General features: G+C 37.0%; 4 protein-coding genes across 7 annotated transcripts; 3 read left to right on the forward strand and 1 right to left on the reverse strand.

Moving 5' to 3' along the window:
* The first annotated feature begins 329 nt into the window (after positions 1–329).
* On the forward strand, positions 330–7,232 carry LOC135583918 (vacuolar protein sorting-associated protein 32 homolog 2-like). 2 transcript variants are annotated; one of them, XM_065158042.1, is made up of 8 exons: positions 330–509; positions 707–805; positions 2,337–2,436; positions 4,785–4,870; positions 4,975–5,066; positions 5,376–5,490; positions 5,572–5,774; positions 6,937–7,232. In XM_065158042.1, the coding sequence occupies exons 2-7, from the start codon at positions 734–736 to the stop codon at positions 5,761–5,763; spliced, it is 657 nt and encodes a 218-aa protein (XP_065014114.1). In that variant the 5' UTR covers positions 330–509; positions 707–733; the 3' UTR covers positions 5,764–5,774; positions 6,937–7,232. The 2 variants fall into 2 exon arrangements, with proteins under 2 accessions (XP_065014114.1, XP_009399850.2); XM_009401575.3 differs by having other exon boundaries at positions 336–493.
* Positions 7,233–9,553: 2,321 nt separating this feature from the next.
* LOC135680317 (uncharacterized) lies at positions 9,554–11,055 on the forward strand. Its single transcript, XM_065194199.1, has 4 exons — positions 9,554–9,883; positions 10,058–10,257; positions 10,562–10,634; positions 10,751–11,055. The coding sequence occupies exons 1-4, from the start codon at positions 9,706–9,708 to the stop codon at positions 10,903–10,905; spliced, it is 606 nt and encodes a 201-aa protein (XP_065050271.1). The 5' UTR covers positions 9,554–9,705; the 3' UTR covers positions 10,906–11,055.
* An 812-nt stretch (positions 11,056–11,867) lies between these two features.
* LOC135642179 (KH domain-containing protein At5g56140-like) lies at positions 11,868–18,463 on the reverse strand. 2 transcript variants are annotated; one of them, XM_065158187.1, is made up of 7 exons: positions 18,222–18,463; positions 17,574–17,659; positions 15,497–15,600; positions 14,557–14,676; positions 14,361–14,477; positions 12,770–12,913; positions 11,868–12,633 (listed from the first exon to the last, which is right to left on the reverse strand). In XM_065158187.1, exons 1-7 carry the CDS (start codon positions 18,329–18,331, stop codon positions 12,484–12,486), a joined length of 831 nt encoding a protein of 276 aa, XP_065014259.1. In that variant the 5' UTR covers positions 18,332–18,463; the 3' UTR covers positions 11,868–12,483. The 2 variants fall into 2 exon arrangements, with proteins under 2 accessions (XP_065014259.1, XP_065014197.1); XM_065158125.1 differs by having other exon boundaries at positions 15,497–15,645.
* Positions 18,464–19,702: 1,239 nt separating this feature from the next.
* On the forward strand, positions 19,703–23,644 carry LOC135583922 (protein PHR1-LIKE 2-like). 2 transcript variants are annotated; one of them, XM_065158346.1, is made up of 6 exons: positions 19,703–20,001; positions 21,386–21,462; positions 21,578–21,602; positions 22,232–22,301; positions 22,428–22,497; positions 23,116–23,644. In XM_065158346.1, exons 1-6 carry the CDS (start codon positions 19,839–19,841, stop codon positions 23,428–23,430), a joined length of 720 nt encoding a protein of 239 aa, XP_065014418.1. In that variant the 5' UTR covers positions 19,703–19,838; the 3' UTR covers positions 23,431–23,644. The 2 variants fall into 2 exon arrangements, with proteins under 2 accessions (XP_065014418.1, XP_065014355.1); XM_065158283.1 differs by having other exon boundaries at positions 19,706–20,001; positions 21,578–21,632.
* Positions 23,645–23,889: the final 245 nt, after the last annotated feature.

The raw sequence follows: 23,889 nt of genomic DNA on the forward strand, positions 1-23,889 counted from the left end.
TTTAGCTTCTGATAAATTTGCTTTTTCCGAGAATTTTAGGATAAATTAATTGAATAGATACGTTCATGGCCTATAAAACATTCCAACTATCAAGTCAGACCCACACTCGATCCTTATTGGATCCAGGAATGTGTCTTGTTGGATTCGGGTTTGAATCCTAAATGATACCCACCCGACTCTGACGCTTAGCCTCTTCCGTTATTTGCACTCCTTATTTACTTTTTATGATTTTATTGTTTCACCCACTTCATGTGTCTGATAAAAACAAGTGAAAAGAATAAGAGGGTACTTATTAAATAAACTAGAGTAAGCTTATCGTTCTCCGTCGTCTCTTTCTATATGTGGGGAACGCGGCCCCCTTTTTTCCCCATTTCGCTCCAATTTCGTCGAAGGGGTCCCCTCTATCTCCACTAGTATCATACTTCTGAATCGTATCGATCGCCTTCGTCGAAGCCCTAGTCGCAAAGGCCGGTCCATCAGTTTCCTTTCCGCGGTTCGTGTTGAGATCGGTATTGATTGAATTGGATCAAATAATCTGCCAATACGTCTTTTCCCCGCCTTGTTTAGCATTTTTTTATCGATTTGGTTCGCTTCGACGAGGATATATCTTGTATGGGATGTTATGGATTGATCAAAGAGCGATCTTGTAACTTGTGATTTGGATCTGAATTGGGGATTTGGGGCTAAATCTCTGTTTTGGTTCCAGGGACTTGTTATTTAGAAGCCGGCGAAGATGTTTGGCAGGCTTTTTGGAAAGCCCAAGGAGCAAACCAGTACCTTGGCCACCCTCGATAAATTAAATGAGGTACTTTTAATTTGTCCTTCTTTTGGTTCGATTTATTTGATAAAGATGTAATTATATCATAGGTGCATTTTTATTAGTAGAAATTCAAGGATCATGAATTCTGTTTAATGTCTGTTTGGATATTTTATGGTGTGAGTATACTTGCATTTCAAGATTGTTGCCTTTCTGTTTAATGTCTGTTTGGATATTTTATGGTGTGAGTATGGTTGCATTTCAAGATTGTTGCCCGTTTATAATCATCCCGACAACACCACTGGAAAACCCATGGACTGTGGGTCGATGAGACAGGAAAGAAAAGTCCTTATCCTCTATCTTTTTGTTTTGTCTATTATAATGAGTTAATGATCATTGTACGAGTGAAAATCATCATGGTGTGGTTTGTCAATAAAATCTTTGTTAATCCACTGCAAGGTCTTGGGTTCAATTCTCATGTTATATATATATATATATATATATATATATATATATATATATATATATATATATAGTTTGGATATGTTCTTGAACTCAATTTGGAGTGCGGCTTAGGTTCTTTGGTATCTCTTTTATTTTTTTATTTTCCTGAGGCTGGACATATGATCATAACTACAGATTAAAAAATATCATCCAGATCATTAAGTTTCTTCTGCTGTTTGTAGATGTAGATGGAGTGCTCTACATGATCCAAATGATTTTCTGACAGAGCAGCACTGGCAAAAGTTGAAGTTTTTAATGTTAGGATATAATCCATATGAGAAAGTGATTTAATCCTTCTGTTTTAAGTTAAAAACCAACCGGCTTACAGGAATGAAGGAATTAGTAATGATGCTCTAGCCAAGAGACTTGAGACATAGCCAAGTTACTATATCACTGGGGTCAACAAACGACCAAAAAAAAAGAAAAGAAACTAGGTTGTTGAAGTCAAATAGTATTCACAGGACTCATAGATCCCAAGTTGGCCACATGGATTCTTTCCTGCCATTGAGCTTTACTGAGTGTAATATCACCAGTCAAATTAAAGGTGATCAAATTTTGTTTCACCTTTTTTCTAATTGAATTGTTCTTGTTTTTCCTTTATCTTTCCTTATACAATGAGTTTGGCTATCTTAGTTAAAAAAATTTGATTGACGAATCTGAAGATAGGATAAGAAGCGTTGTTCTTTGCCAAAAACTTGTTGAATTATTTTGTTTACAAATCCATGGAACTCTTTTGCTTGAAGCATAGGTAAAGATGAATTGTTGTTCTGGAAAATTTGCTCAAGAAGGAGTTCTGTTAACAAAGATTTACAACTTCCATCTCAAATTAAAGGTCACTTGGGAGTGTGTTTAGCCATTTTGACATTAACAACTTGTAAGCTCGCTATATAGATGTGAATGCTTTTAGGAGAGCTGGTTAGATCGCATTTACAGTGGTTCTTTGTGCATATGCATTTAAATGTTTTCATTCTCACTCATCAGAGATTTATTTTCTTCTATGTGAACTGGGAAAACTATTATTATCACAGTTGCAGCTATGCATTGTTAGTTCTAAATTGCTACTCTCATATTTTAGACACTTGAAATGCTTGAGAAAAAGGAGAAGGTCCTCCTAAAGAAGGTTTCTGCTGAGGTTGAAAAGGCTAAAGAGTTCACCAGAGCAAAGAATAAGAGAGGTAAAGATTTGTGATCTGCTTGTAAAAGTATATAATGTTAACACGTGTTGGTTTTTGCCAATGTTACCTGTTGGTATGATCTTTCTTGGTTTTTTTTTTCCAATGAAGAGTTAAGGCTATGTTATATATCTAGCTAAAGAATCAAAATGCTGACTCAAACAATTTCACCAATATAATTAATATTTACAAGAAGTGTGATCAGTGGGTGGAAGTTCATCACATGCAATCTCTTTGACTGTTCCCCATTGTGCGCATAACATGGCTTAATTAGAATCCTTAGACTTTATTTGAACATATTCTGAAGCAAAGGAACTCAGCAAAACTAAATACAGCGAAGACAGGCTCTAATGGACAATTAATAGTGACACAACCTAAAATCTTGGACCTCCTTGTATAAATGATTAATTACTTATTTTGTACCTACCATCTTATCCAATGACATGTAAGGTAAATGCAGATATGTATATAGATTGTATGTTTCATGATTTTATTTATTAAAATCATGGTGACCCAACTGTCACGGACAAACTTCTAAACAAGATGTTTGATGTAATGCTTATGTATGTCCGTGTCTTTTGGTATGTTCATGCTTTGCACAACATGTAGAGGGACGGTCGAAGGCTTAATAGTCTCATTTTAGTTGGGTTTGGTGGCCGCTTTAGACTTGTAAATAAAGATTGTGTCATGTGGACACTTGTGAGAGATTTTCGGTCTGTAGTGGATCATTTTGACCCTTTGTTGTGTAACTGTTCAGAACTTGTAAAGTCTGTTTGTAATTTGCATTGTCTATGTAGTGTTTTCGGAAATGTTTGCTTGTGGATCCCGAGTGAGACGTTTTCTCTAACCCGTTTTCTCTTTTGTAGGTCCTAAGGGACTATGAGAGGTTTCGGGGAGGCTGACCTTTGCGGACGGACACGCAAGGGTGCTGCATGACTTAGGCAAAACCAGCTAAGTCCGTGACACAACGGCAAGGGCATATATACCCAAATTCAATCTAATCCCTTAAATATTCTTTAGGTTGGATTTGCCCCATTTCACACAAGGGCATATATTAAAGGGGGTATTTGGGTTATTTTGATAACTAAAGGAATAGTTATCAAAACCAGACCGAACCAGATGGTCGGACCTGAAAAATCGGAAACTAGATCATTAACTGGTCCGAGTCACTTAATGGATTAGATGTGTTGGAAAACCAGAATGAACCGATTGACTGGCTTTCTTGATAACCCGAATGAATCGACTGATTTGCATACAACTGATTTGGTTTTGTAAGAGAACAAAAGATTACTTCAATATCTTTAAAATTTTCTTATTATTTGTTTAAGAGGATATCTACATCTGTCACTAAATTAGGATAAATATGAGAAATAAATTAAAATTAATAACTTTCAATCTTGATGACTTGGATTTCAGTGATGATGAAGAAGAAGATGAGAGAGATCAAGTTAGACCTCATGAAAGCTATAAAAGTAGAATTGGATTTAAAGAATGCAACAAATATTGCAACAAACAAAACTGAGTTTGAAAATTCAAATTATAATATGGAATTGACTTATTGTGGGGTAGAATTACGGAATGAATATTTTGATGACTAAAAATGTGTCCATTTTGATCAAAAATTTATGTGTGTTTGTTAATAAGTCATGACGTTGATATTGGACAAATTATTTCTTCTATATCATTGAACAATTGATTTTGAATTGGATTAGCATAAATTTTATCATGTGTTATTAAACATTTTATCTAGATAAACATTTATGTTTATAATGTTGGTTGATGATACCATTTTTATCTTTTTTCTATATAACTAAAGTTTTATTTTCATTTGTATAAATTTGATCCTTTTTTAATTAATTTTAATATTTTAGATTTTTACTATATGTAATTTTAATTATTTTTTATATTTTAATTAAATATGCATTTTAACCAGTTGACCCACTGGTCTGACTAGTGATCCAACGACCCAAGGCGCTTCATGGTTTGATTCTGATAACTTTGACTAAGAGTATACTTTTAACTGCTCAGAGAGACGGTAGTTAACTTTATGAACTTTTTAGTAAATTTGATGTTCTTTTGGTATATGGATGGAAAATCAAGACCCAATGCATATGCCATTATGTCCTTTTTTAAAATGATATTTATGTAAAGATTCTTAGTAATAATGTCATTATGTTTTTCATGACATATTTCATTGACCTTTTAGAAATTTCCTACATTGTACAAAATTTGAAAAATCAATATGGACTTTATTACAACTATTATAGCCTGTTGCCTTGTGGTAAAAGCCATTTTGTTTTTATTTATCACGCCCAAAATTATTAATAATCTTTCTGCTTTCATCCATTTAGCTGCTATACAATGCTTGAAGAGGAAGAGACTTTATGAGCAACAAGTTGAGCAACTTGGAAACTTCCAGTTGAGGATTCACGATCAGGTACTGATTGATATTGAAGATGTTAATGATTTTCCATGATATGCTTCCGAGTTTCTTTTGCTGAATCATTTTCTGATCATGTCTTTATTTTTTTGGAACTTAAGATGATAATGTTGGAAGGTGCAAAAGCTACAACAGAGACTGTTGATGCATTGAGAACTGGAGCAGCTGCAATGAAGGCTATGCAAAAAGCAACGTAAGTAGACACGACTTCAATTTCATATTTGTTCATGTTCTCTGAAATATTTCTGTTGTAATGTCTAGGCTTTAGACCTTAAAAGCAAGTAACAACTGATTATTGTCATGTACACTGAAACTTACTTTCACACTATGGGCTTGATCGACTTATTGTTCCATTACATGATGCTGATTCTGAATTGTGTATGTCTGGTCTGGCCATTTTTGCCTTTCCAGCTCCTTACTGTAGTTTTGTTTTTTCTGACATCTTGTGCAACAGTAAACAAGAGGCATGAATCTGACTGTTGTTCCTTTGCTCTCTTTTTAGTAATATTGATGATGTTGACAAGACTATGGACGAGATTAATGAACAGACAGAGAACATGAAACAAATTCAGGAAGCATTAGCCACTCCTATTGGAGCTGCAGCTGATTTTGATGAAGTATACCTCCTCGCTGTGATCAATCTTCTTCTGTATTCTTTTCCTTGTTCTTGATTGACAATTTAAACTTTGCTATGCTAGGATGAATTGGAAGCAGAACTGGAAGAGCTGGAGGGAGCAGAGTTGGAGGAACAGCTTCTTCAGCCTGCTACAACTGCTCCTTCTGCTCCAGTTTATGTTCCTGCTGGTAGAGTACCAGCCCGACTTGCTCCCCAGAAAAATACTGCTGAAGAAGACGAACTTGCTGCATTGCAAGCTGAGATGGCAATGTAGTAACTAGTGAGGTACCGTGGTCTCTACTCCTGTTCCGTATATGTTTTGCAGAAACATAAGCCTGCAGTTAATGATGATTAATTTATTTGCTTCAAAGGCCTGTAAAATTTATATTATCGGAAGCACTATCACTCTGAAATTTGTTACTTTATCTACCCATGTTATTTAATATTTCTATTCATGTGCTGTATTAAACTGTTTTCTTGATTGTATCTGTGGTTCCTGGAGTATAAGTGGATTTTGGGACACAATTTGTATCGTACTTTATTAATGTTGTCAAAATATGCATGTACTATCTGTTTTCTTTTTGTCCAAGTCGCTTCCCTTTTTGTCCAAGTCACTTCCCCTTTTCTTTGTGAGTATCGGGAATATCCCCATTCATAGGTCCGAGATCCACATCCGTGAATTGAAAGGTCCGAATGATCAACTCCGCAATCAGTTGTTAGAATCAATAGGTGTTCAAATCGTTCATTTGAATAAATTGAAACCCTTCTTATTGGATGATCATGATACTTCCCAAAGACCGGAATTCTTTATCAATGGAGGAACAACATTACCATTTTTGTTCAAAAAGATACAAATTAAATACATGCATTAAGATACGAAGGCTTCTTATTCCGCAACAACGAAAGCACTTTTTCATTCTTTCATATACTAGGGGATTTCACTTGGAAAAGAAAATGTTCCATACTAACGGATTGGGGTCCATAACCATGGGTTCCAATGTACGAGATCTTGTAGCACTTATCAATGAGGCCCTATCAATTAGTATTACACAGAAGAAATCAATTATAGAAACTAATACAATTAGATTAGTTTTCCCTTCACACTGGAAGCTATTTTTTTGGGGTGTGTGTTTGTTTTGCATTTTTTTTTCTGGTGCTAGGATTTTGTTGGTTTTGATGAATCCATTTACCACAGTACCAATGAATGCATATTATAGTTAAGTGCTGATATCAACAAATATTATTTTTAGATTTACTCAAGACAAGCTTCTTGATTTACAAAATCAAGAGTTTTCATAAATTCACCTTTTTCTTGAAAAAAATCCTTTTACATGTATGCCAACAATTATTTGCTGAAGGGGGCTGATATAAGTTTTTGTATATAAGAAAGTGAACAGTACATTTGTTAAAGTGTTTTGGTATCTATACTGATTTTTTTCTTCTGCAGGTTAATGATGGTAAAAGGAAGTGAGTCTGGATCATGTAAAAATGATTTGGTATACATTAAATGCTGGCAGAAAGTCTGGTTTGATAGATCCTGCTGCACTGTTCATCTGCAAGCTATTAAATGGTGGGGAAAAAAAAAACAAAATTGTTATCTTCTATGTGTATTTCTGGTTCCTATTCTCTTGTACACATTCTTATGATACTGCTGTGGTGTCATTATATCTGATACATCGATACTTGGTCTACGTTTGATAGTACATGTTCCAAAAGAAATGCATAAATAAATGCTGAGTTTTACCTTCTGCTCTTAACAATGGTGACAGATTATGTTGGCGAATCTGCTAAATTGTGGATTTTTTGAAATTTCAGTTGAATTTGGCTGCACCTTTTGGAATAATAGTAGAATACATTCTATGATTATTCCAAAAGAAATGCATAAATAAAGGATGAGTTTTACCTTCTGCTCTCTACAATGGTGACCAATTATGTCGGCAAATCTGCTAAATAGTGGATTTTTTGAAATTTCAGTTGAATTTGACTGCACCTTTTGGAATAATCATAGAATGCATTCTTTGCAAATTTGATGATTTGATGTCTAAATATCCTGTTCCTCTCCCTCTTGCTCCCTCTCATGCTTGTGTAATGTAATTGTGATTTATACCTTTTAAAATTGTAATCTTATTCTGATTCTAGTCTCCTTGCAATCTTAAACTCATCCTGATATTTCCTCCACATTGTTTTGGAGTTTATATCTTCAATTCTATTTTCATGGCTGGCCTCTCATGCTTGTGTAATGTAATGGTGATTTATACCTTTTAAAATTGTAATCTTATTCTGATTCTAGTCTCCTTCCAATCTTAAACTCATCCAACTAATTTCTGCTCTTTGTTTAGGAGTTGATATCTTCAATTATACTTTCAGCTTTTTGTTGCTACTGCTGTTTATGATTTGGCACATTGGATGTGTTCTTCTGCAAGTTCCTAAGAACCCTAATATCTGCCTCAGTTTTAATTGAAGTTTACCTGCCAAGGTATCTCCAGTTGAAATTCGAGTTCTTGCTCTCAAACATTGTGATAAAAATCTTTCTTCTATTAACTTCCATCAGCTGATGTGAATCTTTTTTATGGTTCATAAAAAAAAATTGGGTGATATCTTTCTGGTTCTTTATATTATTGTCATTACTGCAGGTTGCTCAACCTTAAATGCTACCTGTTCTTACAGTGTTCATTCTTCTGAAGCTGCTCCAGCTTTAAGTTAAACATAAATCTTAGTTGATTAATCTTCCTGGTGTCTAAAAGTTTTGATAATTAATTTCTGTGTACAAGGGATTGGGTATTCTGCTTATGCACAATAAACATCCTGCAACAAACATGAGCCAGGCACAGTGCAATGCTCAACCAAGGAAACTTTTTGTTTCTTACCATCAGTGGCCTGACAAGACAAAACCCCACCTCTCATTGAACACCAAGAATACCAGTGTTGGTTTCAGAAATGGTTGAAAGACAGTAGAGAGGAGAGGGAAAAGTTTGCTTCTACCTTCACTCTCCTCCACACATTCTTCCTCCTATGCCTTTATTTATAGTCATGTGTACCTTTTCATTTCATTTGTGGTCGAACTTCTTCATGATCAATGTTTTGGGTCACTGAGGTCATGAAGATGATGGTACTATAGTTTTTGGTGGTTTGACTGCAAGGGCAAAAAGGTCATTCCAGAGCACACAGCAAAGTTGGCATGGTCTTTATGTTCTGATAGGATGAGTTTAGGAACAAGATTTCCTATGTAGATAGCATCAATTCTAATCCTTCAAACATATTACTTTGGCAATAGTTTCACTTCCAGGTTGCATATTTCCACTGAGTTGTTTGACCAAAATTTCTTTTCTTTTTTTTTCGTTTGGTGGAAGATGTCATTCTAAAACTTTATCCCTTCTCTTTATCTCATCTCTATCTGGTGCTCAAGAAGTTTTTTTTTTTTTTTTTATGGTGAAAATGGAATTCAATCTCAAAATTTTGTTTATCAATGGTCAAAATTTTTACTACCCCAAACTAAGTCCTATATAACATCATTATTTTTATTTAAATATTTTAAATCTTTGATCTTTGATAAGTAAATCTAATACATCATATTGCAACTTAATATACATTGGATTCTTTTTCTAACAACTTAAGTTTTTTGGATTGATGGTAATCCAATTAGAATCTTTCTTGCTATTAGTGGTGATAAGCATCAGAATCAGAAAATACAATGACAAAAATCATTTTGTTTAACCTTTTTTTTTTCTTTTCATATTGTTGATTTTGATTTAGGTTAAAGTATGCACATAACGAGCATATTCTGAATGTGAATGATAGACCCAATTTTTTTCTTGATTAAAAAGATTAATTATATATATATATATATATATATATATATATATATAGTTTAGTTTAATCCCTCTTATCATTAGGGAAAAGGAGGAAAACTTGAGCCACAATAATTTCAAATGCTCAGATTTGTCTCCTAAACTCAACAACAATCCTTCCGGGCTCTGAACTCGAGCCTTGCTTTTAGCTCAGGAAGAAAACAAGAACAGGAGAAAAAGAAGGGCCACAGATAACACTTGTGGAGGATAGCATCCTACTTGCAGAAGGCTGAGCCCTGCCCTCCCTTCCTCTTCTCTTGCCAGTGGAAACAATTCCAATCCATTGCACACCTCACAGCCAATTCAAATACTCTTTATTTCACACTTGTGAAACTACTGGAGCTCCCTGTCATCTGGCCTTCTTCACCATGGCCTGTCAGTCCATCAACATTCACAGCGCCTTGACAAGGCAGGTGATGGATGCAAGCTTTTCCATCTTCTCAAGGGCTTCAATGGTTGGCTATCGTCGACAAGAGCCAGGAAGAATCATGCTCACCCATGGCACCGTTGTGTGCTCAGCCATACAAGAGTCCTCCACTGCTGCAGGTACTTGTGGTTTAGCTGCTTCAATTGATTTCTGTTTCATGGAGGTAAGAGGTAGTAGTGATTGCAGTGAACACGCCTGTGCTCATATGTATGATCGATAACTACAGCTCTTGGGGAGAAGTTTGATTTGTTGTTTAGGCCAACAGCTGAGTTGCTGTGATTTGTTTGTAATAGTTACTGATGTGAAGAAACAAGAGGTGGCGACTAAGGCAGCCGCACCAGCAGCAGCAAATGATGCTCCTGGGAAGCCCAAGAAACCCCCCGTGAGACCATTGCCGGAGATGATGGAAGAGGAGGTGATTCCTTCGCTGAAGGAGTGTCTTGAGGCCCAAGAAGATGTCTTGGAGATTGAAATCTCCTTTCAGGATAACAGGGTCAGTGATTCTCCGAACCATTCCACAATATTTTAATTGGATCACAGGTAGTGCTAATGTGGACTAAAGAAGCAAAACTAAATTGTTCTTCTCATATTTGATGTGTGACCCATAGATAAGAAATGGTTGCCACAAACACCTCATCTAAATCAAGACAATGGATCATCTTTTTTGCATCTCCCTTTCCCTGTATCATCAAAGAAGAAGCTTTCAGTGCACATAGCGTTAAATTCGGTGTTAAACGAACATCCTGCTTAAATTCTTGCTAAGAGTGATTTCTATTGTGGCCAATGAAAATTAACAGCTTGAAGGATCCTTCCTAAAGAAAGGCATTCCTTACTCCTTTTGGGCCTTCTTCCCCAACGGAGTCTTGACAGGTACCACCTCTCTCTCTCTCTCTCTCTCTCTCTCTCTCTCTCTCTCTCTCGGTGTCATGTCCTCCTCCATTGTGGCAACCCAAGAACTCACTGGCTTTCTCCCCCGCCTGCTGCAGGTCCTAAAGGGTTCTCCTTGTCGTCGTATGGCTCAGGAGTTAGCACGGTTGAACCCTTTCTCATCGATGAAAAGAGAATTAATGCCAAACTAGTAGTTTTCTGGGTGAAGAAGAGATTGGCAGCTCAAGGCATCCTCCCTGTTTGGACTGAGTAGATTGTTTAGCATTCAGAAACACCGAGTGCTATCACAGTGGTAGTCACTGCACCAGCTGACTGCATCACCACCAATATTGTAAAGCTCATTCTTACCTTCACCGAGACTATGTTACTGGTATTTCAACAAAAAGTTATTTGCTTTTTATCATGTGAATTCTTCTGCATCTCTTCCACGAAGGGTGTTTGCCTAAGCACTCGATATGCTTATAGCCTCGCTTGCAATTACTCGTCATGCAATGAGTTTGACTTCATTAATTTCTTCGATCGCGGTTGTACAAAATTCAAGATCAAGTATGTTAGGAAGATATACTCGAACAACTTCAGAAACCTACTTTTTGTAGCTATGATGGTAAGCAAATGCACACTCTGCATGCTGACCACATCAAGAAATGATATTATTGGACACCACCATCCGAGATGAACATTTCTTGGTGGTTTCTCCACATCGATTTGTCTCTCCCACGAAGGAACTTCCTTCAGACTCTGCTACTCCAACTAGCCATAGATGGCTCTTAATATTTTATGTTTGTAAATATAAAAATAATCTTTAATTAAAAATCTTGATAGGAGATGAGCATATATCTTGGACTTGGCAATTCATATTGTTGTCGAGTTCATGTAATTTGCTTTTAACAAGGGTACTGCAATTATATTGAGAGAGCTTCGTCTCATGCTGCATTTACAGCAGGCCAGCATCCATCCATCCATTTTACCTTCCACCTCCACTGTTGCCTGCTTTTATCTTGTGAAGTTACACCGGCCAAAGTAAAAGAGAGTTCCTTTGCAGAGTTTGGTAACAACACATCCACCAGCTAAAGGAATAAAGACATGAAGTGATGCTTATGAGTTGGAGGTCAGATTCAACATTCTCACTGGTTTACTTGTGAATTCTGAGGTGATCAAACATGTCATACTACTGGCAAAAATGGTTGCATCAATCACAGGATTGGCATCAACAGATGGTCCATAAAAATGCACTAACATTGTCAAAACATAAACAAGCAGTGTCCAGGAGACTAATTACCATATCCACAAAACTAAGGACATTATGACCAAATAGTCCAAATACAACTTAAAGAATCCATAACGACGGCACTCTGATGACGAAGATCTGCTTAGAGGGAATACCAACTCACTATTTGTACATATAGACCTGACTGATTATTCCATATACCTCCACACTAACATCAAAACTGTAATCACACAAAACAGTGTTTTAACTACATGGATACATATCTGACGAGCACGAATCTAAACAAAACCTTCACTTCCCGGAAGGAAGACATTTTAAGATGACCATGGTTAAAGGCGTGTTCACTGATTCTTCTGTACACCCCCGGACTGGTACCAAAATTGTAATCACACATTGCGTCAAAGTAACATGGCCTTTGTTCCTGACTAGGGCACATATATATGCAAACTCCACAACCCTATCTTCCCCCTCCAGCAGAAAGACACTGACATAACCATAGTTAGAGCCATGCCTTAGTCAAAGCATGGCTAACACTAACCAGCACATGACTATCAAAGATAAAACAGACACTCATAGCAGGGACAGCTAAATGACAATCTCAGTTTACCCCCTCGTCTTGGCTCTCTTCAAGCCAAGGCTGTTATGGAAAGGGGAGGCGGACCCTGATGTATGAGAGCCTTCATCACGGAGGGTACCATTAAGCATGGCTAGCTCTCGCAGCTGCTGCTTCTTAAAGAAGTCTACCGACTCATCCTGCATTAGGATGGGGAACAATGTGAAATGACTATAATATAACTGAATCCTCTAGAGGAAAAGTAGGAAAAAGAAACAGTCCTTTTTTCTAGAACATTAACAACATTGAACTCCATGAATGAGAGTCGAGCAGTACCACAGGCTTCAGCATATCTTTGAGTATTTCGCGGGCTTGCAACAAGCGAGCATCAACAATTTCAACTGGCATGTCCGCTTCTACAAGAATGTGAAGGGGCTCATTCAGATGTTCATACCCTGGTTTCCCCCTCATCATCTCCTCCTATACATGATAGACGATGTAGATCCAGTGACTATTATGACAATTGACACATGCATACAATCTGGTTTCATAAACATCACTGAAGCCAGGAATGCACCATAAAATTATAGGAAGCATGAAAAAGAAACTAAATGTCAAGTATCCATCCACACTAGTATGCAAGCAACTTTACTAAATGTCAACTATCCACCCATACGAGTATGGAATCCACCTTATTGTCTTCCTTTTCCTTAAGATGATAATAAAAAGCAATATCGAGAAAAATATAAAGTCTAAATTGGAACCAACATAAATCCAAAAGAACATTTAACTGAAGAACCATTGCTCGCCCGCTTAAATTGGGCATCAGCATACTACAACAGACTCCAAAATCTGAGACCCAATCCGTTCCCTAAACTTTAACAAGTTCCATGGTCTTAAAGAAATTTCTTTACCCTAAATGCTAAAATTTGCTCCAAGTAAATGGTATGCAAATAACTAAAAACACAAACAATTGAAGTATTTGTTAAGAAGATAATAGTGTAATGTGGCAAGAAAAAACATAGCAAAATGTATAATTTAAAGAAGTGAAAATTACATGTAGTATCTTCTAAAGAAGATTCGAGTTCAAAGAATTTATTGAATTGCTGAGCTGAGCTGAATAATATACTGACATGAACCTACACCCAAATTTCAATTAGCCTCAGAAATCATAGACATAATAGTATCCAAGAAATGGTCATTCACACCTCGCTATGGCATCATATTTATTTTGAAGTTTTAGCATCCTTAAACACTAACTTCAAAGGTACCTCCTGTGACCATATCTAATCGAACACAATGGCTAAATACTAATGACAGCAAAATGCAGGCAGGTCTGGCCGAGACAAAAGAAGGTTGTTATTCTAGAATAATTCAAGTTATCTTTACTGATAGAGCAGAATGAGAGAAGGAACTTGAGTGCAGAAGCATCTTTAAACTACTAAGAACATTTCATTAACCTAAGCTAAACAAGCTTCTATAGTTCTCTAGATGATGATACTAGTTGGGCAAAACCATGAACTTTTTGAGCTATTATTAAAACATCTAGCTACAACAACAACAACAAGATCATAAGTCTCAACTATTTGGGGTTGGCTATATGGATCATTTGCTGCAATCAGTTAAGATCCATGTTCATGAAATCTGACATAGTTTTAGGCTGGTTGTCAATGACCTAACACAACCCTCAATCTTTTTCATCCGAACTAGAGACCGACATTGGCGGTGTTTGCTAAAACATCACGCTATACATAAAAATAATATACAAGACCTGGCCACATCTGATAGTCACAGAATGACAATGACTAAAGAGCAAGCAGTGTCTAATCTTGTAACTTTATAAATTTTGTCTAAGTGGATCTGTTATCACAGTAGCATGAATGCATGCTCGATGCACAAGTACAAACAGCTGTAAGGAAATGATTACCCGTGCAGGATCTTTAATGCTGCCCCGCCCCCTAATTAGAACACGACAACCAGTATTTGCTTCAACTCGCTTGAGAGAGTTTCCTCTAGGACCAAGGAGCCGACCAACAAAGTTGTACTGCTCAACCATTAAAAAACAAATCTCATGTAATATGCATTTTTGATATACAGTTGAGAAGAAAGAAGCTGTGGCATACATTAGGGTATTGGTCAACTGGAATATCCACTCTAATAGTTCTCTTCACAACAAGACCAGAGGAGCTGCCTTGTGGCCCAACCCACCCATTCCCTGATGAAGGCTGTAATATACCCAATCTCTGCAGGATACAAGCAAAAACCATCACAAATGAAATCCATCGACTCACAACAAAAGCTAAGGACAACACATTTAGTTATATGAGGCCATGGAACATACATTAACTTCATAAAGTAAGAAAATAGTAAACAACAAAAAATGCCAAAAATTTTTGGACTATGAAAGTAACAGTGGGTCATTTGACAGACAATGGTGACATCCCAAGTTCACATGAAAACAAATAAAAATGATGTATCTTTTTCATAATATCTTCCAGATGCAGAAACCTAAAGCTGGAAAACCAAGGTAAGTTACTAAAATAAACAACAAATGCAAATACTTGGTTGGTTAATGCAAATAAGGAGACAATCAACCTGATTTTATAATAGATCAATGAAAAAGAGAGAAATATATTTATTTTCTGTACTCCATAATCATATGTAGCCTAGCATTTCTACACAATTGGGTAATTGAGTCAAACAAAATGAGCTTAAAAGAGGGTGGGACCCAGAATGCTTCAGTGACCTTAACCACTCACCAATCCACATTTTGTCAGAATCGGATACTTCAAATTGATCAATAATACTACAAAGGAGGCTAAGGTTCTGGATAACTAGGTTAAACTTAAGATGGATGCACATAACTATGTCGAGAATGCAAAAGTACAGACACCACGTCTACGGTTACATTAATAGCAAACAGTACACAAAGAATGGATGATCTGGATCAGGGTAGAAAATTTGTGTTAGCTTTCCACATCACCAAAATATGTAAGTTGCACATTACACAAGCAGCATACCAGATAAAAAAAGAAGAGTCATGTTAATGGTTAGTATCCGTACTTCAGATTGAAACGCTGATGCCCAGCCATTCATATCAGTAGTGCTTCCATTTGGAAATAATCCTCCACTGATTAGTGGGCTACCATGTTCAAGCCCAGTTTGATCTAAAAGAGAAGCATTCTCCAACAGCATGGTTAAATGTAAAATTTCTGCTCCAAAATTTCAATTTCAAAAATTACCAGTTAGCTTTTGTAAACTAAATTAGTCAGCAGTAAATGGACAAGCATGGGTGAAATGATCAGGCAATCAGAACCATACCAATCCAAATGTCAAAGTTTGCAATATAAAACTATCACCAAGTATGAAAACAAGAAAAACAAGAATTAGCTTAAGCTAGTCCAATAAGAAACTAGTTAAGAGATATATTATCTGCAGAGAAAACAGAGCACATTAGATGTATGGCTTTCATTACTTCCAAAATAACGATCAACTCATCTTGTAACTCTGAAGTACAGAACTAGATAGTCATGTTATAGACCATTTTTATAAGTCTAATACCTGTTTGTGTTAGTAGCCCAAAATTTTCCCACATTGGATAATTGATGCAATGATAAGTGTGTTTGGTAGCTTGCATATTCCCAAAAACATACATTTACTTTTGTAATCTGCATGTAAATCACTCACTTTGTCGTTCAACCAAGTTAGCCACATGAATAAATGCATGCCTGCAAACGAATCTTGGGGCTCCATCTATATTTACTTTCTGCATCATCACTCCAAACATCTCAAGATACTCGGTTGCATTCTCAAACAACATTTGCTAATACAAGTTGCCAACAATATCACCTTGCATTTTCAAAATGCATGCATTAGCTAATGCAATGCAAAGCATCCACAAGCCTATGATACGAAACACCCAGTTACTGTTGTCATAGTGATAGACAGAACAGGGATCACACAGTACCCTTTTTGTCTGTATACATGCACATGCACCCGAAACTCAGTAACTCACCACATAAATCAAAACTCATCACTAGACACGCATGCAGTATTTTCATGCTGAAACTATTCATTCCATATGAATTGAAAAGCTCAATGAATCAATGTCCAGTGATGCGTCAAATCAAAGTTTGGTTTTAGATGGTCTAGAAACCAGATTTTCAAAATAGGTCCTTTAGATTATTCTATCAGAAGAGATAAATACAATTTCTAGAGATAAGTGCAGTTATCAACATTTCTAGACAACAACAAAAGACCATATTTTTTACATCAGTCCAGCTAGTTCTGTTGTAGATCAAGGAATAATTTGTCAAAATATAATTCATACTAGAAGGGTAGTTTCTGTACATGTTTAATAGGAAACAGTTTTCCAGTAGGATAATCAGATACACAATTATTTTCACAATAAAGCGTTCTTCAATTGCTTCACATAGACAAAAAAAAATCTTCTTTTTTTTTTGTCAGCTTCCTGGAACAGTATATATATATATATATATATATATATACCATGTTTATTGCCTTTTTATGGAACATCACAAACTTTTGGGAAAGATATTTATGAGATATAATGCCGTAGGACGTTAAGTTTTATATCCAATCAATAACTTATTAATTCTATTGCCTTCTATTTCTTGCTAAGATCTTTTTTAAAAGCAGAAGCACATCAAATAGTTCCCTATTTGAACATATGACGGTGTGACGATAGGATATACATTTATACATAGATATTCCAAACATTTGATCCTTCCATTCATTATGACCAAGTATTTCTTAAAAAGCAACTGAAATGATCAACAATGTCAGCTAGGACACTAAGAAACTAGGCAGATAGTCATGCTACTTGCATCTCACTGAAAAATATTATCAAGCTCTCGTCTTATGAATGACATTTGCACATCCCAGATCTTTCATCAGGAGAGGAGCAGTTGATGGGGTAAAACAGGTTTGTCATTTACCAAGGTTAACGTGGGGATGCTGAAGATAACATACAAAATTGAGAAGCAAACACAGGAATGAGGAAGCATAGTAAACGGTTTATATGGCATGAAATTATTCGAACCGACAGAAGTAGTGGATTTTAGACCATCGTAAAGCAAGTTCGGAAAAAAATTGATTTCCATAAGAAACAGAAACTCACCCTGATTAAGCAAGCGATAGCTGTGAGGCAGCACCAGCATAAACGGGCTCAGCTTCTGACGCTCTGTTAGCAACTCCGCTAGGTACCTGGCAAGTACTGCTCATTTAAGCGCTTTTCACAGGAAGTATGCTAAACAACTAACCACGCTCGTGAAATCAAAAGCACCAGATTCCAGCCAACTAACAGAGACGAAGAATACAAATTTTCTCAGCTTAAAGTTCACATCCAAAATAAGTAGATCTTCCATATAACCCAATACAAGTTGCATAAGTAACTCTAAATATGAAGCCTTGCATCGATTGAATGTCCCAAAGCTCATTCACACGCAAAAACGAAAAGGAAAAACTCTTTCTACAAAACATTCTTGGATCATACCACCAACAGCCCGTTCGATAGAAGCATCAAAAGCTCAAACAACAACAGAGAGATCTTTCTATTAGGATAAGCTTCCCTAAAGCCACAGCAAGATCAAGTCTTTAAAAGCTCCCAGCGATCCAGAAAGGACCAGATAAGAGAAACATAGCTGACTCTACTAGATGAAACCAAAGAAATCAAAACAAGCGAAAGAAATCGATCGCCAAGCAGAAAGATCACATTTTTTTTTCTTTCTTCCGAACGAGAAGGATATCAGGAAGAGCGGAATCCTACTTCTCCTGCTCGACGAGGGCGCTACTGGCCGACCGCATGCCGGAGATGTGAGGGGACTGCGGTGCGGTGGAGGGGGACGCCGAATAGGCCATGTATCTGCCGGAAGCCATGGTTCCGGCCAGATCGGAGGCGGATTCCAGCAGAGCACAGCGATCGGGCGGCGAATTCCGCCGAGATCGCGATGCCGACGCCCTAAAGGAGCCGCCTTTCTTACACTGGACGCGGTGGAAGAGGGACGAAGTGGTGGAAAAGAGGAACAAGCGAGCATTTATAGCGAACGACAAGAGACTCCACAGGAAAACTCCGTCCAGTCGTCACTGTGACAGCCAAAAATGGGATTTTGTTTTCCATATTTATAAACATCAAAATCATAATTATTTTATCAAATTTAATGTGCTAAAGTTTATAAATATTAAATTCGATCATCAATCAATCCAATACGTATAAATTGACTCTCATAACATCCATCGGTGAAAATATTTTCCATGGAGTTCAACTTTTTTTAACGTAATCAAGTTATTTTCGTAGCTATTTTTCTTTCATTTCTAACTAAATCACTGCCCAAAATTATCATCGACAGTCTCCATAGTTCAACTCAGCAGAAAGCCAGATCGGAAGAAAACCTTACAGAAAAGGCTGTAAATACATGTAATTTACGAAAATTAAGAAATTAGGGAAGAAGAAGAAATGCTTTATATATATATATATATATATATATATATATATAATGCTTATCTATTTATCTAACTGAAGCATTATTTGTTTTTGTTTGTTGTGATTACTTACCGGTGTGCGGTGAACTCGATCCTAAGAGTCAAGTCAGGAGCAGTTGAGAACATACATGCTTGATTCGATCCAAGTCAACGGTTCCGCGACGCACGGCGAACCGGGTTCGCGTCAAGATTCCCGCTCGATGAGATCCTCGATGTTCTTGTGGTGTCGCGGTCCCCATGCTAGTTTGACTGGTGGGCCCCCCCAGGAGTCCCAGAATCATTCATCTCTCTCTCCCACAGCCGCCACCACCGACGCGCGCGCGCTCTCGCTCTCTCTGCTGCTGCTCCCGTCTGCGATCCCAGTCCCTTCCTTTCGACAGACCAGAGGCGTTCAGCGAAGGGCTAAACGAGACGGTCATCAGCTCGATCGAGCAGGTCCCTGCACCCTCCCCTGATTCGCTTTCATACTGCCTTTTAGAATTCCGTTCCAAGATCCATTCCTTTCTCCTTTTGGTCGTGTTTTCTCTTCGAATCTTGGGGTTTTACGGATACTGAGATTCGTTGTGTCGATTCGGACGAGAAGATGAGAGCGTCCTCGTTTCTGTTATTCACTCTTTTGATCGTGTCCTCTTCTCGTTAATTTCTTTGATCGCACATCTCCATCAACAACTATTATGCAATAAAAAAAGCGGAGAGAAAAAAAATACATATAAAAAACCTCCTAGCTTTCTATCTATTGGTCCACTGCCTGCACAAAAAGGGTCCAAATGCCATCTCGAATTAGTACGTGGAGGACAAAATGATATATAACTGGAGCTAAGAGCCAAAAAGGCTCGACCTTTCCCCTTTCTCTGCGGTTGCCTTTCTCCTCCTTTCCAAGATCGCTTTTCCACTAGAAAGGAGGATGTTTTCTGGCTTGATTCACCGACCGGAAGCTTCGATTCCACCGGAGGACGCACACGGCCCCAGCCTGGTACTCACGGCGGACCCCAAGCCGCGCCTCCGATGGACGGCCGACCTCCATGAGCGCTTCGTCGACGCCGTCGCCCAGCTCGGGGGCCCCGAAAGTTCGTACCTTTTTGCCTTTAGTCCCAAGTATTCGATGATTTTCCACCATTAATGACCGAAAGGTGTGGTGGCTTCCGACGATCTATGGTTTGGTGGCCTACTGTTTTCCTCTTAGATTGGCAACCAAGTTTGCGTCCTTTTGTCTTTAGTCTGTAGAACTCGTTGACACTGTCCCATGAATGACGGGTTGGCGCGGCCGCTCTTGCTTTCCTTCTAGATCCCGTTACGAGTTCTTTGATATTGTTGCTTGTTCGTCCTTCTCAAGTCTGATGCCTCCCGAATCCGCTCCAAAATTTGTCTCTTAAAAGGGATCACTCAACTCAAATGGCAGGTAGGCCATTGCTTTATGTTGCAACGAGTTTTGAACTCCTGACACCCTTGTATAATTCCAGAAAATGGAAGTTATCAGAATTGAGAAGTTTGATTTGTTTACGCCGACAAATTAAATAGATCCTGCAATTTGTTTTATATGAACAACTCATGCCACAGAAAACGAGATCAAAGATGCCCTAGAAATGATGAATCTGATAATGTTGTAGGCCCAAATATCGTCCCTGTTTATATATGGCAGATCTACTATGTAAAATACGCAAATGCTACAACAACAACAACAAAGTCCCAACTGTTTGGGGTCGCCTGTAAAGATCTTTTGCTACCATCGAGATCCATAAAATATACAAATCATTATTGGATTTAAACTTATTATCTAAGTATAAAATTAGAATAGATTGGTTAAACTAACATATGAAGAGCAATATATTAAATGAATATTTTGGAAAACAGTTCTTTGCTTTATGCCAAAGATCAATCATGTGTAGTATTTATGTACTAATATAAGTTGCATGTGATTGGTTTCGAGAAGAGAGAGGATGCATATTTTGTATATCGATACTGGGCAGTTAGTAGACTATAGACTGCATAAGAGTGATATAACTGAGTTTCTTATCTCATTAGTTCTCACTTTTGTTGGCCCTAATTCACTGCATGACGAGAATAAAGAGAACTTGGGTCTGTTACTGTACCATTCTCTGTTTATGATGGTCAAAATATTTGTTATGAGGTTTGTTTGCTTACATAACTGTTCTGTACATGATTTCTCATGTAAATGAACTTCAATTACGAAAATTTAGTTTCTGTTTGCTGCTATAATGTAGGTATTGAGTATATTATGTTTTTCTTTTTATTTAGGCATTCATTTTTATGGCTGGTCTCTTTGTAGATAGATACACATTCTTTACAACATTACTTACCAATGCTATCACAGGAGTATAGTATATACAGAACCCTAAATAGCTCACCTAGTTCTGTCATATTTTAGAAATTTGTCAAGGTTGTAAAATGTTGGTTCTAATTTACCATTTGACTGTAACATGATTATGACAGAGGCAACGCCAAAGGCTATCATGCGGACAATGGGTGTTAAAGGACTCACTCTTTTTCACCTCAAGAGTCATCTTCAGGTACTGATAGACATGTCAAAATTAATTCATTTCATGAAGTTCCATGTAGCCCTTTTTGTTGCTAAACTCTTAATTGTTTTCTCCAGAGTAACTTGTTTCATGTTAATGTTTCCAGAAATACAGACTAGGAAAGCAATCAGGTAAAGAAATGACTGAGCAGTCAAAGGATGGTGAGTCCATAAGTTTATCTTCTTTTCTCTTATCTATGTTCAAATTCTCTTATTGTTCATTACCTGCACTTTCAAAAGGTTCCAAATAATTCAACAAATGACTTTGTTAGATATAGACTTTCGGATTTCCTGTCTTCACTATGTAGATGCTATATTGGTTGGAGTTTGTCTCAGTTCAAGCTTAATTAGCTGGTTTATTTAAGACTCAATCACTCTCTTGAATTCCCTATTAAAGTCTCGATGCTGTTAACAAATCTTGCCACACATTTACTTCAAAAAGGTTTCTCGTGAGCTGCCACATGAGACTACAACACGGCTGATTGAATCTCAAAGTGAATGCAAAGACAAATTCCTGAATGAGGTTACTTTTGTACCACCCATCCTCAAAGTAGTATCTGGAATATCCAATTTTTACACGAGAAAATTGGTGGACTCAATTATATGGAGCACAAATTTCTATCATTCAGTATAAATGATCTTGCAAAAGCCTGATTTGTTTTTACATATATACATTTATTTCATTATTATTTCCACTAATCATTTAATTTTACTAGAACCTTATCTGACATTGTCTTTAATTCTTTCAATCCAAATCTCAGCTTCCTACCTTTTAGAGAATCCAGGCAGCAGTGCTTTGTCTCCAAGAGTGCCTACTCCTGATGTGAATGAGTAAGATAGCAGTATCATGTCTTCCTAAGTTTGAGTTGTTTTGCATCAATTAATAATTCAAAATATTGTATGGTGCATGGCTCCGGTGTCGGAAAACACTAACGTGGTTTGTGCTCTTGCTTTTAGGGGTCAGGAAGTCAAAGAGGCACTTCGAGCACAGATGGAAGTGCAAAGAAGACTCTATGAACAAGTGGAGGTAATCTAGTTCTCTTTGCTTTCATTTTGGTTCTTCAACATTTTCTTTTTATGGCATAATGTAACAATTAGGCATCTTCTGGTCCAACATTATTAAATTGGCCCTTTAGTCTTTACAAATATTGCTAAGCAACATCAGGTTATAACAAATTTTCCTACTTTCTATTTTATGTGAACATAGGATACATATATACACATATTATATATATATATATATATATATATATATATATATATATATACATGGACATGTATATCTATATATGTATGTCATAAACATATGCATATGCAGGAAGGTGCTTTTAGTATTTTGGAATGCTTTTGTCCATCTTTATTCTTTGGCTGTGATTATACAACTTATTGATCTATTAGTTTCTCTAATGAGTCTACCCTGTTTTGCTTGAGGTAAATTTACATTTAATTAGTACCTAGGACTAGTAATTTGTAAGAATCCATCCATCTGCTGCTCAAGGGAAACATAATCAACCTTGAGTGGACATTGGACTTAAAAAACAACTATAATCATGGATCTGCTTGTTTTGTCTATCTCAACCATTATCCCTGCCAATTGAATACTTGATTCTATCATCCTAATTGTTGAACGCATCTATTTGATCAGGTTCAGAAGCATGTGCAGATTCGAATGGATGCTTACCAGAAGTATATTGACTCCTTATTAGCAAGGGCATGCAAGATAGCCTCAGAGCAAATTGCTTTAAATAGTTTTGGCACGGCCGAGCATGAACTTCCAGACATGACACCCAGAGTTGTTTGCCCCCCTTCTAGTCCGCTGAGTCCATCCATCCTCCATCAGTTATCAGTGAGCTCGATCAACTTGCAGAGCCCTGGTTGCAAGACTTCTCCATCATCATCAGCGATCGAAGGTCAGCTCTTTTGTCAGAAGCCACCTGAGCTAAAGAACAAACCTTGCTGAGCTAAAATTCCTTACTTGCTAGCAAACCTTGCCGACCAAGAAGTTCCATGTAACTTGGGAACTGAAAACTAGCTTGATTACTGGAATCATGGAAAGTGATACCTCCTTGTAAGCTGATTGTGACAACCACTGCTGCTCCTCCAAAATTGTTGTGTAATGGTTTTTGGTTTGCTTATCGACTACTGTGCCTCCATGAAAGGAAGTTGCTTGATAATTGATGTTCTTTATCTTCTGATTAGATTGTTGAGGGACTTAAAAAGGATTGGAATGCCCTCAACTCTCTATAACTTCATAATAGCTATTTTCTTATCGATCCTCAGTTCGATTAGTGCTTATGAGTTTTTTTTTTTTTTAAGTATTCTTAACTTTTTATTTATTAATCAGAGTTATTTGAATTTTCTTTAAGGGCATTTATTTTTTATTTAAAAAAAATGAAGAGTCTATTATATTTGTTATTCT

This window comes from Musa acuminata, chromosome BXJ1-1 (assembly GCF_036884655.1).
Source record: "Musa acuminata AAA Group cultivar baxijiao chromosome BXJ1-1, Cavendish_Baxijiao_AAA, whole genome shotgun sequence".
Taxonomy (NCBI): domain Eukaryota; kingdom Viridiplantae; phylum Streptophyta; class Magnoliopsida; order Zingiberales; family Musaceae; genus Musa; species Musa acuminata.

Bases quoted from the DNA above. Each gene is read 5' to 3' on its own strand.
- LOC135583918 (XM_065158042.1), top strand. From the start codon at position 734: ATGTTTGGCAGGCTTTTTGGAAAGCCCAAGGAGCAAACCAGTACCTTG. The intron at 2,437-4,784 runs GTAAAGATTTGT...TCATCCATTTAG, and splicing joins CAGAGCAAAGAATAAGAGAG to CTGCTATACAATGCTTGAAG. The intron at 5,067-5,375 runs GTAAGTAGACAC...CTCTCTTTTTAG, and splicing joins AAGGCTATGCAAAAAGCAAC to TAATATTGATGATGTTGACA.
- LOC135680317 (XM_065194199.1), top strand. From the start codon at position 9,706: ATGGCCTGTCAGTCCATCAACATTCACAGCGCCTTGACAAGGCAGGTG. The intron at 9,884-10,057 runs GTACTTGTGGTT...TGTTTGTAATAG, and splicing joins AGAGTCCTCCACTGCTGCAG to TTACTGATGTGAAGAAACAA. The intron at 10,258-10,561 runs GTCAGTGATTCT...GAAAATTAACAG, and splicing joins TCTCCTTTCAGGATAACAGG to CTTGAAGGATCCTTCCTAAA.
- LOC135642179 (XM_065158125.1), bottom strand. From the start codon at position 18,331: ATGGCTTCCGGCAGATACATGGCCTATTCGGCGTCCCCCTCCACCGCA. The intron at 14,677-15,496 runs GTACGGATACTA...TGTATCCTGCAG, and splicing joins CATCAGCGTTTCAATCTGAA to AGATTGGGTATATTACAGCC. The intron at 12,914-14,360 runs GTAATCATTTCC...TATCATGTATAG, and splicing joins GCATTAAAGATCCTGCACGG to GAGGAGATGATGAGGGGGAA.
- LOC135583922 (XM_065158283.1), top strand. From the start codon at position 19,839: ATGTTTTCTGGCTTGATTCACCGACCGGAAGCTTCGATTCCACCGGAG. The intron at 20,002-21,385 runs GTTCGTACCTTT...TGATTATGACAG, and splicing joins CCAGCTCGGGGGCCCCGAAA to AGGCAACGCCAAAGGCTATC. The intron at 22,302-22,427 runs GTAAGATAGCAG...TCTTGCTTTTAG, and splicing joins CCTACTCCTGATGTGAATGA to GGGTCAGGAAGTCAAAGAGG.